This window comes from Pseudoliparis swirei, chromosome 12, assembly GCF_029220125.1.
Source record: "Pseudoliparis swirei isolate HS2019 ecotype Mariana Trench chromosome 12, NWPU_hadal_v1, whole genome shotgun sequence".
Lineage (NCBI taxonomy): Eukaryota > Metazoa > Chordata > Actinopteri > Perciformes > Liparidae > Pseudoliparis > Pseudoliparis swirei.
The window spans coordinates 16,537,463-16,552,611 of NC_079399.1; the positions used below are offsets into that span (position 1 = coordinate 16,537,463).

The window sequence follows — 15,149 nt, forward strand, 5'->3', positions numbered from 1 at the left end:
ATGCACACTACCAAGGCGGGAGTATCTTGTCCTCCCACTGAAGCCGGTGGCCTCACGTTACCCTCTCCAGGTGGAGTCTTTACCTCTCATATAGCAGCCGGATCACAGGTGCACGACCTGATCCGGTTTTGTACCACCACAGGTCTTGCTCGGTTCCCGTCTTTGTATGACTTTTCATTGCAGAGGACAGAGTTCATTAAGACTACTCGTCTGTCATGAGACTGCATGACACGGTTAATGACACGGATCTGTATTTAATTTGACAAATGATCCACTAAAACCCGCACACATGGAATTCAAGGCACAGCTCAGCTGTGAGCGAGGTCGTCCTTCAATCGGAGGGTCGGCGGTTCGATCCTCGGCTCCGCTCGTCCACGTCTGCGTGTCCTTGGGCAAGATGCTGAACCCCAGCATCGCTCCTGCAGCTGTGCCGACAGGTCCATTACCATCTGTTCGTCAAAAACAAAAAAAGAAGTAAGGATTTGGACTTCTTCAACACACTTATAGTTGAAATGTTTGACTCTTAATGCGTATCATCTGGCTATAGATGATGCAGTGGATGGCTGCCCAGCTGGTAAAAGAGATGCTCAGAGACTTCCAGCTGGGAACTTCTAAGGGCTCGATCTCTGACAGTGGATCTTCATGACACGGACAAAAAGTAGCCTCAGAGAAAAGGCTTTTGTAAGAATTAATAGACCACAGTCCAGTTGTATATAATGTAAGAGAATGACAGTGGAGGACCTTCGCACACAATTTGCAACGTATAAAAAGGTGTTTTTATATTCAGCCACAGCTTGTAAGACCTTTTTCAGAAGTGGTACAAATGGATACCGTTTGTTTTAATACGCTTCTAAACACTGAACTAAATGAGTCGGGTGAAAGTAATGCACTGAATGAAGTCTATTCTCAATAAACTGCGTGTACTCATGCACTTACGTGGTTTAACAGCTAAAAGCTTGAACCTCTAAATGGTCGGGTAAATTAATGACGCAAAACATATCTTTTTAGATCTCGTGAGTCTGTTTAATGTTCTTCAGGCTTTGTATCAGATATTCAGTTTTAAACTCTAGTTCAGAAGGCAGTCTTTTATTCGTAGCAGATTGCATTGCAAAAACTATAATACAATAATGTCTGGGACTATCCAGGTTCTACATTTGCGAACATTTTAAAATGACATTTTCACTTTATTATCCCTTTTTTTATGTGTGGCTTAATTGATCTGGAGTGGAGAGAATCTAGTTTGTCCCTCTTTGTCGTGGAGAAGAGGTATAATTATGACATCATCACAAGTTAAAATATCATCACCAAGAACATATTTGGCTCCCAGTAAAATCAAGAATCACTTTTAAAATTCTTCTCTTAACCTACAAAGCCTTGATTGGTGATGCTCCATCATATCTTAAGGAGCTTGTCGTACCATATTGCCCCACTAGAGAGCTACGCTCACTAAATGCGGGACTACTTGTAGTTCCTAGAGTCTTAAAAAGTAGAATGGGAGCCAGAGCCTTTAGTTATCAAGCTCCTCTTTTATGGAACCAGCTTCCAATTTCAGTCCGGGAGGCAGACACAGTCACCTCGTTTAAGAGTAGACTTAAGACCTTCCTCTTTGACAGAGCTTATAGTTAGGGCTGAATCAGGTTTGCCCTGGTCCAGCCCCTTGATATGCTGCTATAGGCTTATAGCTGCCGGGGGACGCTTTAGGATGCACTGAGTACCTATCTCCTCTTTTTTCTCTCCTTAAGGATGAATTTTCATCTCTCAATCACACGTTACTAACTCTGCTTTCTCCCCGGAAGTCCTTTTGACTTTCGTCTCATGGGGTCATCGGACCCTATGAGGCGGCATATCTATCTGCCTGATGGATCGTCTGGGTCGTGGAATTCCTGCTCGCCACTGTCCTGTTGAGACTCCGCCTCCTCCCCACCGCCATCTGCCTGATGGATCGTGGAGGTCTCCATCGTGGAATATGCCTACTATGAACTATTCATACACTGTCATATTCATTGAATGTATTTTAACTCTAAATCTGTCCTTCTGTACACATTACATCTATTGCATCTGTCCATCCTAGGAGAGGGATCCTCCTCTGTTGCTCTCCTCCAGGTTTCTTCCTTTTTCCCCTGAAGGGTTATTTGGGAGTTTTTCCTGGTCCGATGTGAGGTTTTGGGGCAGGGATGTCTATGTGTACAGATTGTAAAGCACTCCGAGACAAATTTGTAATTTGTGAAATTGGGCTATACAAATAAACTGAATTGAATTGAATTTGACAATCTAAATATAGGATGAAGAAATACCCTCAAATTCAGGGAACCAGGTGTCTGGTTTAACGCCCCATTGATGACTGGAGTGGATGGGGAAAGTGAAGCGTTATGACAATTGGACACCCCCGACTGCTGATTGGGTGGGTGGGATGCAAACGTTATTGATCATTGCCTCGGTTTACTGGGATTGGATCAGCAGCAGACAGCGATTCTCCTGGCTGAGATCCAACAGGCAACAGACATGTAAATCAGTCCCTTCATTGTTTAACTGATCTATGGACGGTTAACCAACTGTTTGTTGACCAGGAGGGGTTGGTTAATGACTATAGAGTTTGTTATTCTGGCGAGCGTCCTTCCACCCCCGCCCACGGTACCGATCCTGGCAACGTTCTTTTCATGGGCAATGTCACAGAAGGGTTCGAAAGCCGCAGAAATGTCGACGAGGAGACATAAAATCTGTAATTTATTTCGGTCAAATGACCAGAATCTGCAGTTTCCAAATGTTCTCCCTCTATTGGCTATTTCGTATTCGGTGGTTACTCCCCCCCCCCCCCCCCCCGTTGCTCCGGTCCTCGTCTCTGCCAACCTGTTCAACGAATGAGTGATGAGCTCTGTCGCCGCCGCCCGCCTTCTCTCCTTCCCGCTGCATCGAAGCGGCCAACGGGCGGAATGGAGGGAGGGACGGAAAATCAATCTACCTTTCACAAAGTCTTCATTAGTTTGCTTTTTGTCAAGAGGCGGGGTCAGACCAAATTGGGCTGCTTCCCACACCGAGGGAAAGGTCAAGTCAATAAATGTGTGTGTGTGGTCTGATACAGTTGTACACACACACACACATATATCCGCACTACCCAGGGGTTTGAGAGGGAGTGTTTATCACTTTGCCATGAAAGTCATTGTTTCATGAAGATCTTTTGTAAACCTTGTGAGATAAAAAGGCCAAAATGTATCCATCACATTTCCCTCTCTACAAAACGGCAGAAGTGAATTTGAATGTTTCTTTTCCCCCCCCAGCTGCACTCGAGGGTTGTAGACGCAGTTCTTTCCATGTTGTGAACACTTTCAGAGCAACGCGTCTTCAATTCCCGCTCTCTGGGTTGGACATGCGCGTGGCTCCGCGGCCCGTGGGTCGCAGCTGTTATGGCTCCAGTTCTGAATAGATAGCGTCAGTCATCAGTGCCACGAAGTGTTCCGCGCTTCGTCTTTTAATGTCGATCAGCGCGTTCCCTCCGGAGTGTTGATTTGCTGCCAGAAACGGGTTTTCAACCAGTAAGTCAGTCGTATAGATTTTACCCCTCCTGCTCGATTTCATCATTCTCCTCCCCAGACGGCCTTCGGCTAATATCGATTTATTAGTTTGCGATGTTGCGTCGCAGGTCGGCCTGTGCTGTTGACCGTGTCATCAACAATGAGCACCGTTGAGCACACGATCACGCGATTGGAACGAGGTTTTTGTTGACCAGGTCTCGGCTCGTCGGGAGCTCTGGGATCTGAGACCCCGGCGAGGCCCGATGGGACATTTTTATTGACTTTCTCGACAGTGAATGGTGGACAGCGCTGCCGTGTTTTGGGGCCTTTACTCTGTGGTCAAAACTACAAAGTTTGATGGTAAGCGGACCTCGACCTTCTTTTTCCAGGCAGTTCGACGGGCAGCTTTCACAGCAGCCTGAGCAAAACAAGCCAATTAGGCAAATCAGAATCAGTTTTATTGGCCAAGTAAGTTTGCACAAACAAGGAATTTGACGAGGTAAAGTGTCTCTCAGTGCTTACACAAAATATACATTTCAACACAATACAATACAGAATAAACAAAACAAACAGTGCAGTACAGAACAAACAGTGCACCGGAGTCCGCTTGAACTAAAAAGCAGAAAGTTTAGGTTGTGAAAAATGAACCGTAAGCTGGATGTTGGCTGGTGAACTGATCAAATAAACTCCGTTCCACACGCTCCAGCCTCCACTCTCTGCTGTTGAATAACATTGAACAGTGTGTCTGTTTCTCAGAAGATAATGATCCGGGGTTCCTACGGTCATGGAAAACCTGGAAAAGTCATGGAATTTTAAAATGGTAATTTCCAGGCCTGGAAAAGTCATGGAAAAAACTTGAATCACAAAAGTTTTGGAAAATTCATGGAAATGTGTTATAATCACATGTTAATTCATGCCGAGTTTGAAATAATGAATATGTATTAGAAAGAAAAACTTAAAATATAAGCCGGCATACTGGCGGCGCACTTTTTTTCTTTTTCGTGTTGCAAGTGAACGCACCTCAACTGGAAAGTTCGTTGGCCATAGCTCGGGAAGCAAGTGTTTATTCTTTTAATCATAATATTGTCTCTTATTCATTTGTTTCATTTAATGTATACTGTATGCTTTGGAATTCACATTGTTCAAATACTAAATGTTCTCACTTTGATGTATACACCGAGATTTCAGTTTGATCATGGAAATTTGGTTTAAAGTCCTGGTAATCCATTGGTCAAATTGTGTAAGAACCCTGATGATCACCGGCCGCATGCCACTTTGAATTGCGTCCTCTTTGTTGGCCGCGGCCGCCGTGTTGTGAATCCGTCGTGTCGAACGGTCTCACTTCTTGTCTTGCCGCGAACATTTCTGAACGAATCGCTTTGGCGCTTCGCTTGCACGGCTCGTTAGAAAGATGTTAAACGTAACGCCCGATTAGATAAACTCTTCAACCTTTTGTTCTTATTTTAATCAGTGTTTATTACAAATTGAGTTTGTTACTCACTGTACACTGTTTACACAAAATGTCAGGAAGAAGAGGCACTCCTTTTTCATTCATCCGGGGAAGAGTTTCGCAAGAGCGTGTGTTTCTTAAAACGCAACACAAGCTTGACAAAGAAAGAGCTATGCCGGATATTCACGGCTTTCCTTTTTCGTTTGCCTTACAAAAACTCTGAAAACTAGAACGGGCACTCGGTAGAGTGCATACCTTCGCATATCACAAGATTGGGTATTGTCTCTTGAGCAGTGGGAACATTTGAGGAGATGAGGCGGAAACGCGATTCGTCGATTTCAAAACGGCGTGGGTCAGACGGCACGTGTCGGGGCTTCTCTGGGCCGAGTCTTTAGATGTCATTTCCAACACAGAATGAGTTGTGGACACAACACAAACCTGTTTTCTGCACGTCGCTCTTGTTCTGGGTTTAACGGCTTGACCTCGGTGTCACGGCTGACTCCTCCATCCGGCGAGTTGCATACGAGTTTGTGAGTATTGCTCTGAAAGAGGAGAGCCATACTCTCTTTTGTTGAATTGAGGAGAAATCTACAGATGCACATCGACAAAGTGTAGTGAAATAATCAGCTGCATGTGTATTTTGCGTTCTTTCCACTCCTCTGAAAGAAGACACGCAATCAAAATACTAAACTTCAAAAGTGACCAGTTCATAAAAGAACTCTCTTTTTTGTTCTCTGCCAGTTGCACCCATTGTTTTCCAACAATTGCAGTATGTTCATCAAGTAAATCAACTGGTTAACCCACTTCACACTAGGAATGCGCGATATAAACGATATACGATATAAACGATAAAAAATGGCCTACGATAGAGATCTTAGTTATATTGCTCTATCGCGATATTGCATGTTTGACGCGATCTATCCATGACCCGCGAAATATAAAGTGCCACGAGTGTCACGATGTGTACAGGATGTGGACCCAGCGGATGTGGACCCAGCGGGACGGGCGGTGATCGCGGGAGGCGCGAGGCAGGAACGGGTAGGCACTAGGCAGACGGATGATCGGCTGGCTGCTGACGGAACGAGTAATCCTCTGGCGGGTGTACATTACGTATAACAATAACGCATGTGACAATAGTACAATGATCCCACAACTCGTGGGTGTCAAGCTGGGGTTCTTATAGTCCCGTTGATTTGTGATTGCTTGGCGGTGTGTGCGCCGCGGCAGCGGAGTCCGGCCACGCCCCCCACCGCGTCAAGCCCGGTGACACGGTCGCGACCGTGACAACGAGCTGCAACCGTCTGCAACGCATCGTCCGCGACCGCGAAATTTAAAAAGAGCCACGAGCTGCGACCGGCATCAACGCATCATCATCTAAGTAAATATGGCTGAAAGCCAAACGGAGGAGCTGGTGAAAAAGAAAGGTGCAACTTCCATCATTTGGAATTGGTTTGGATTTAAGCGGACCGACGAGCAGCAGCAAGCTATACTCTGTAGAGTGTGTGGGGCAACAATTCTGGCTAAGAGCGGTAACACGACTAACCTGTTTTACCACCTCAAAACGAAACATATCGGTGAATACCATGAGAGCCAGGCAATGCAGCCAACCCCAAGCTCAAGTCCGAAGAACGCAGTAAAGAAAAAACAGGAACCGATCCAGTCCTCCATCCAACAATCATTTTCAAAGGGAACACCTTACAATAGGAAGAGCCCGCGATGGATGGAAATTACAAGGGCCATAGGGGTCTACTTGTGTAAGGACATGGTCCCCTTTCAAGCAGTAGAGAGGCGCGGCTTTAAGGCCATGATCAGAGCTATTGATCCACGATACGAGGTGCCTAGCCGCAAATACTTTACAGAAACAGAGATGCCAAAATTGTATGCCGAGCTCCGCGAAAAGGTTGAAAAAGAGCTGTGTGACTTGAAATACTTCGCCACTACAACAGACCTGTGGTCGAGCCGTACCATGGAGCCTTACCTCAGCCTGACCATTCACTATATAACGGACGATTGGAATCTTGGCAGCCGGTGTTTGCAGACGTCGTACTTCCCCTCTGAACATACGGCCGAGGAGATAGCACAAGGACTCAAGGAAGCGCTTGAGTCATGGGGTTTTAAAGAAGAACGCCAAGTGTGCATCACTACAGATAATGGATCGAACGTGGTCAAGGCCGCGTCTCTGAATGATTGGACCAGGCTGCAATGCTTCGGACACAGGTTGCACCTTGCCATCGGTAGGTTAAAACATTTTGTCCATAATATAATAATATTTTAACATGAGATAGCAAAATTTAAATGGACCCTTCTGATCCGATTATATTTCTAATCGGAATAGATCTATTCCTATCATGCAATCTTAATGTAAGCTACTGTAGGCCTATATATGGCATTCACAAAAGTGGTGAGCGTACGTTCGTATGTCTCTCGCGCTGTTATGTTGGTCTTGACTTATATGATATATGTAAGGGATAATGTTGTCCAGAACGCCGGTCATTATCGGGAAAATAAGCACTGACAGGGCGAACCGGACCCCGACGCGCAGTGGGTGTGGGTGTGTGTGTGTGTATTATAGATTAAATTAACTAATAATATCTTACAAATTTGTCAACAGAAAAAAGCGTGAAAGACCCCCGAATCGACCGCGCGGTAGCCTTGTGCAAGAAGATTGTGAGTTCCTTTTCACACTCTTGGAATAGAAGAAAAGAGTTGAAGAAAGCCCAGGCAGAACACAATCTTCCCTTACATCGACTCATCACAGAAACACCAACAAGGTGGGGTTCACGCCAGATGATGATCCAGAGGATGCTAGAACAAGAGAAGGCCCTATCACAGGTACTGAGGGCAAACAGGAAAACCAGGCACCTGGTACCCACTTGGCAAGATACAGATGTCTTGGAATCTGTAAGCAAGACCCTCGGCCCACTGCTGGAATTCACAGACGCTGTCTGGGGAACAGTATGTCAGTGTGTCCTACATCAAACCTGTTCTCCATCTTTTTAATAACACTGTTCTTGCTGCAGCTGAAGATGACACTGAGCTGACCAAGGACATGAAAAAAATCATCCTGGAGTACCTCAACGAGAAGTACTCGGACCCAGAAACGGTTGACCTTCTGGATATGGCCTCCTTGGTCGACCCACGGTTCAAAGATACATATATAGCTGATGACCGCCAGGAGTTCATGAAGACCAGAGCGGTGGCAGAAATTCAGTCACTGTTGGAGGTGCAAGCTCCAATGGTCACAGAGCCACACACAAACACAGAAGTTGCAGCTGACGGTGCTGAAGCTGCTGATGTACCTGTTGAGAGGCAAGCCAAGAGGGTGAAACGGAGCCTGGGAAGCTTTTTCAAAAGGCCTCCGATGGCACAGCCGCTCTCGCTGACAGAAAGGCCATCAAGTGGAGCTGAAAAGTTACCTGCAGACAATGCAGGTTGATGGAGAGACTGACCCACTGGACTGGTGGCGGCTGTACCAAACTAATTTTCCAAGGTTGGCAAGACTGCCCAGAAATATCTCTGCATCCCGGCCACAAGTGCTCCTTCTGAAAGGGCATTTAGCATTGGTGGTAACATAGTTACATGCCATCGGTCTCTGTTGAAGCCAGAGACTGTGGACAAGCTTGTGTTCCTGGCGAATAATCTTTAGACCTGTAACAACTGAAAAACGGTGTAAACACAAAATCTCAGTGAGTTCCCATTCCTAAGATTTGTTGTTTTCTGTTCTTTGCATCTTTTTTACCTACATTTGGTGCGTTCTGCACGGTTTTGCACTTTTTACTGTCTATGGCACTACTGTTAAGAAATTTTATACTTGAAAGTAAACATGTTCTTTAGTTGACATATATGTCCCTTATACTGGAAGTGTATTCTTTATTCAAAAAATGTATTATACTAATTTCATGTTCATTTCAAAATTGTATGTGTGCACAATAAATGTTCTCAAAACGACATACTAAGTTTCTTTCTTCTTTTGTTTTATACATTTAGCAGTTTGGCTTTCCTTAGAGTCTATGTAACCTGTTCTGAAATGGTTCTATTATGATTTACAGTATATATCGTGATATATATCGGTATCGCAATAGCTGCAATGTATATCGCAATATGGATTTTAGGCCATATCGCCCATCCCTACTTCACACTGTCCACTTATTCTCATTAAAGTTGTTTTTTTAATATAGTTGAATGTTGATGCACAATTTGCACAAGTTAATTTCCATGAAATCATATTGTAATCTTAATGACGACAACAAAAGCCCTCATCATGTTGGCGCTGATGAGTTCCATCGCTCAGGTAATTTCCTCCAAATTGATTTTTATACCAAAGTGGAAACAAATGTCTGCCTGGGAGGCAGGAGGGACCCCGTTTGGGAAATGAGCATCAGCGATGTAAAGTGTCTGATTCATCGTGATTGCCTACTTTGGGCTCAGAGTTCTTTTCCTTTGACCCGTCTGCCTCTACGGCCACCGGTTCACACCTTTTCAGCCAGACTTCCTTTGTGGCAGGCTTGGTGTCCTCCGTTTCTCGCCTTTTTCAATTCTACAAAGTCGTGTCTCGGTTGCTGTTCCAACACCGGAGAGAATTTTCATTTCACCAACATTAAATTGCGGCTCAGAGGAAATTGCTTCACCTGGTTTACTGGCCATTATTCTCACACATTTGTAATTCTAATTATTTCTGCCTCGACTCATTTGCATGCAAGACTTTAATCTCACACACACACACACAGTTTGAGTCCTCAAATACAGGCCAAAGTAAAAGCGTTTACAGCGGCTGCATTCCATTTTTTGGCATTCCTGTTATCGGGATGTCAGCAGAATGAATACCGTGGAGTCCATGCCAACATTTAGAAAATGTGACGGTAGTTCTTTTTTAAATTTATTTTTAGTGGCACAGTTGACTTTAGTTTCTGACTGGGTGGCTACATACAGCGTTTGACATATTAAAAAGGTTGCAGTACTACTTTATGGACAAGTAATCCGTGTTGCTTAGCGCTAGCTGTCCTGAGGAGCTAACGCATAACGCTAGCGGCGGTTTCATCCTGATGCTTTAAAGCTCTATTCAGTGTAAAGAAGTCATTATTGTGTCTTTAGTGTCATCTTGTAAAATGTAGTTCATGAGAACTGGAATAAATCCAGTTGTTTAGAAGAAGATTTTTTTCACAGCAATATAATATAGATCTTAACGAGGTAATTCTCATAATGCGTTTAACTTCCAAACACTTTGTTGTTGAATTGTTTTTCCCCTGGGCTTTGTGTATTGCGGCAAGCCGAAACGTCCGTTGGAGCGTTGGTTCTGACGTGTGCTTTAAAGTGAGCCTATAGGCTGAAGTGTCACGTAATCTGGAGCATCCCCTCCACCGACTTGAGCGATTGTTTCATCCCTCGCGTCTCTCTCTTTTTCATAATGTCGTGTACACAGGGCCTTATTTTCCGAGCCCTTTCTCTGTGTTCGTGGTGTCATGGGGCGTAGAGCCTCTCGACGTCCTTCTCTCCTCCCAGAGAGAAGCAGCCCCCGGGGTCTGGCACGTTTCAAAATGTCATTTCTATTTCATGAAGCTTAATGTGTTGGAGCCGCATCCCCCCCCCCGCCTTTCCATCCTTGGGATTAAAAAAAGAGGAAAAAGTGTTCGCTACAATAGATCGGTTTACATGTATACTGGTCGTATCTAGGACATATGATTTAAAATTAGCTTTATTACCGTCGCATTGAAAATGCGGAAGGTAATGTTTTGATCGCTATTTATTTATTTATTTGTATGCGTGTTACTCTCATAACTCAAAAAGTATTAAACCGAATCGCATGAAATTTGTTGGGATGATTGGTTATTATCCGGGGACCATTTGATTAGATTCTGGGATTGATCGGGTCAAAGGTCAAGGTCATGAAAAGGTCGAAATCGTCTTTTTACCATAGAACGGTCAATTTGTATCCAATTGGCATGCAACTAATGCCAACACTTTCATAATTCAATGCCCAAGCTTGTGATATGCGAAGGTATGCGCTCTACCGAGTGCCCATTCTAGTTTTATTTATTTGTATTTATCTCTTCTCCCCCCATATCATCATAGTGAATGTAATAATGCAGTAATTCCTTCGCATAGTGCGTGTACCGAGCAGAGATGCAGTAATATTTTCATATTTTTGCAGAGGTGTACACGGCTTCTTTCATTCCCACATCGAGAGAGGGGGTGGACAAAGAGGGAGAGATTACATTTAGGATAGCATAAACAGACAGGCCTGGTAAACAACCCCGCAGCAACTGAAGCAACGAATCAACCGCCGTGTGACAACTCGCACAAGAAGGTGATCACATGGAACCGCTCGACCCAAATCAGAAGCACGACTCTCTCTTTTTGTTCTCTTGCATCCTTTATTCCTCGTGGCCTTAAAGGCCGCCGATGAGTCACCGCGCTTTGGCTCAGCTCTCCGACCTGTACTCGTGGACTTGCGTCTCAACTCCCCGCAAAGGTGAACGTCGTCGGGATCGTACGCGTAGTCGTCGTATCGCCTGACAACTCGACATTCCTGTTCAAGTCCCCGCTTCTCTCGGGAGGCGACGGACCTGCGGCTGCATCAGCAGGCGCTCGCGTGCAGCTGAACGAGTCAGCGAGTCATCCCGTCATATTCGATGCATTCTTCGGATTGGTTCTGGCCAAAGTGCAGCTGAGCCCAAAGCAGCTGTTCGTCCTGTTTTCTTTACACAAGATAAACAGGAAATCACACGCTTTACATGAATAACTGCCGTGAAATGAACAGAAGAGGAAATTAAAAGGTTTTTTTATGTTCTGCTCAAGCGCGTGTGTGCCTGTATGCCATATGTAAATATGACAGATTGCTGTCAGCTGGCTTACAGCAGGGCCGACTGTTTCCTGTGGTTTGCGGTTTGATTCAAACTTCAATGAAACAGCACAGCGTAGTCAAACCTCGGCAAGACGAACATGCAGTAGTTTTAGCAGAGAGGACGTTGTGCTTCTGTGCTTTCATTAATATCACAACCGCCTATTCTTTCTTCAGCTGAAATCCAATTCACCTGAACATCAATTCAATGAATCTAAATGACTTTCCATGGATTTCTTTGTGTGTGTGTGTTGCAGGTTTTGAGTCCTTATCTGCCCAACAACCACATTGTCACCTAACTGCCCTCTCTCTTCGTCTCACACTCTCTCTCCGAGTGCAGCTGTCATAAGGTCGTCACTCAAGCGTGTTCCCTCGACACAAACCATCTGAGGGTTCAGTTCCAACTTCACTTTCGCCACAGCCCCCCCGCCCCCGCCCACATTTAAAACGCGACCTGGATGTTCCTCGCTGCTCATCCCTGGGAGCGTGCCACTTGGATCGGCCTTGTTGTCGTCTTGTTAGCGGCGAACACGTATTTCACTTCATGACGTTTGTCACCGTGCCCGGGGAGCACCCGTCACACCTGGAAAGGGCTCCCCTCCTGTGGCGTCTCATCCACAGTTTAATTCCTCCCGCAAAACATTGACTTTGTGGGAGATGTCCCGCCCCACCTGAGGGAGTTCTTGACCTCGGTGTCTTTTTTTTGTTTTGGATACGCTTTGAATTGCTTTTAAGAAATTGACGTTTTTGATACCGAGTTAAAACATCAGTCCGATCTCTTCCCGATGAGATCTGAAGTGAGGGAAGCGAAAAGATAAACGTAAACCTCCTTCACTCAAGTCATGACACCATGGACTGTGAAGAGAAGTGCACCGCCTTTTCGAATCCTCAAATTAGTCTATTTTAGAAAAGCGTAGTCTGCCTGATCCCATGTGAAAGCAGCAGTCATGTGCTATTGACAGCTCCTGCTTCCTTTTTAAGACGTTGACTCTAAATGCACATTTCATAGGCTGCTAAACCATTTCTTTCTCTTCAGAGTCCCTTGTTGTTTTCTCCAGCGTATCCCCTCACCCAGAAGCAACATTCTCCCTTTTTCTCTCTCTCTCTCGTTGGCTCTAACCGTTCCATCCTTTTTCAAGCCGTTGTGAGCGTGAAGGCCATTGTATATGATTCACATCATTTTTGCTGCATCTGCTTTTGTAATTCTTCTAGCGTCATTTATTTCAGGGTTCTTTTCTTCCCATTTCTCTCTCCCGGAGAATAAAACGGACATAGTTTAAGCACACAAATCGGAAACCAACACGTCTGAAGGCCATCTGAACAGAGGAGAAACTGTCATGTCGGCGTTTCCTGGTTTTAGTTAGTTAGTGGAGTTTGATGTAAAGAATGTGCACCTAAAAGCGTGTTTGGGTTATGGTTACACGGCACGAAGCCTTATTGATTGAATATTTGATCATCAAACTGTAGCTTGTCTTTTTGTTGAAGCCAAGTATTCTGGCAGTTTTTTGAACTTTTTAAAGCGTAACATTTGTTTAATGATAATCTGCATGCTCATTACGAGAACATCAATTTTCAACAGTGCTTACTTAAGTGTATTCCTTTTATTCCCTGCTGCAACACATTAGCATGGTGTCACACAATTAGCTCTCCTGCTGACAGGAAACAGTTGTAGAGAATGACGTGTGTGTGTGTGTGTGTCATCAGCGAAGACAACACTGTTATTAGCTCGGAGGAGGAGGATCCTAATAGCGGTCAGCCCAGAAAATCCTGAGCAGTTAATCCAATTAGAGTTAACACCGCCATGTGGGCCACACTCCTGTTTACACACTGAATTAGAGAACAGCTCGCCACACAGTGCAGGATGAGTCATTTGAAACATTTTAAACCAGTTTATAGAAGATAATAGGGACAGGGATTTTAATGTACATTTTTTGACTACTTATTAAGGAGGCTAGAAATTACATTAGTGGCCTACTAATTGTGACGGAGGACAACAACAAGTAAAATCCTCCCCAACAAGTGCATTTTGACGTGTCTTTAATCCTCTGTTGAACCCGTTTGGATCACCTCGTTAGCTCGTTAGCCGGGAGGTTTGTGGACTTAAGTTCTCCGGGCGAGCGAGCGTCTTGAGCTCGCCATCGTCAAACAGACCCCGGATCAGCTTCCGTCCTCCTCTCCCCACGCGCTGCACAGTTCTCTGGGTGTATATCTTAACGTGACGTGCGTATCGGAGCTGTGATTATCAGGCTCGCTGGCTTTAATTAGTGGGTTCAAATGGAGCGACGCTTTCTCTCGCTGTCGCTCGGCGCTGTGTGGGAGTTGTTCCGTGCAGTGGCTTTTGTTCTGTGTTTATGCACGTTTGTGAGAGTGTGTGTTTAAAATAAAGACATTGTGTCATGATACTGTGTGTAACGCATGTAGGTGGAGCACAAGGGGTGGGAGGTACCTGTGCTGATTATGCTTCATTTCTAGCATAGTTTCACATCCTCCTTTATGCATTGCCATCTCAGAACCACTTGCAGGAAATCAGAGCCTATTCATGTTCCAGGCTCTTCAGCCTTCATCATGGAACGGGGGAAAAAACCCTTCTTTTGATTGAAGCGGCGTCAGTCCTGCTCCCAGTATGTTAATAACTATGTTTGTGGTTGTCACTCGGCACCTGCGTTTTACCACCTGTTTCAGGCATTTCTCTACATGCTTTTGTCTGGCATGTGACCACGTTTCTTTTTGTACTAAATCTAACTAAAGAGAAGAATCTCTTTCTGCATGCAAGTCTGAGCGTTGGTCCTTGTGTAGCGCAGGAGCAATTTTGACACGTGACACGTTGCATTTTAATAAAAATGTTGGTTGAACAAGCCACCGTGCCATCTGCAGACCACGAGCCCCCCCCCCCCCCCCAGAGGGATTTGGTCAAATTCAACCTACAGCTGAAGATTGTTTTCAAGGTTGATTTAATCTGTCGATTTTTTCCGATTTATGTTTGGTAATAATAATAATGTCAAAAACATGTTTTTATTCTCAGATATTCAGTGTACTGTTGTGGAGGAGTAAAGAAGCCAGAGAATATTCACATTTTAGAAGCTGGAGTCAAATTATTCAAAAGTACTCAAACCAATAATCTATTAAAAAAATATATATATTTATTTATTAGTTGACAACTAATCGAGTTGACCAAATCGCTTGTTTACTGACCGGTTTACTCGGCTCGCTTCGTTTGGGTCACACGACCGCGTAACTCGCTGACCCTCGGGTTTACTGCCCGCTGTGGTCATCTGCGGCCTCCTTTCCAAATCAACACGGTGAAGCGTTGCGGTTCTCTCCGCCGGCGTTTGTCCTCCCGAGTGAGTCGGCA

The 15,149-nt window shown here is 44.9% G+C and overlaps 1 protein-coding gene across 2 annotated transcripts in view; it reads left to right on the forward strand.

Annotated features, from left to right (window-relative positions):
• man1a1 (mannosidase, alpha, class 1A, member 1) overlaps nt 1-15,149 on the forward strand; it is a 120,024-nt gene that overhangs the window by 17,681 nt on the left and 87,194 nt on the right. The window contains exon 1 of one of the 2 annotated variants that reach the window (XM_056427602.1): nt 3,692-3,869. The exons of the other annotated variant lie outside the window; for it this stretch is intronic. Coding sequence (XP_056283577.1) covers nt 3,867-3,869 — 3 coding nt within the window. The 5' untranslated portion in view covers nt 3,692-3,866. Of the gene's footprint in view, nt 1-3,691; nt 3,870-15,149 lie in introns of those variants that run through there. 2 annotated transcript variants of the gene reach the window in all.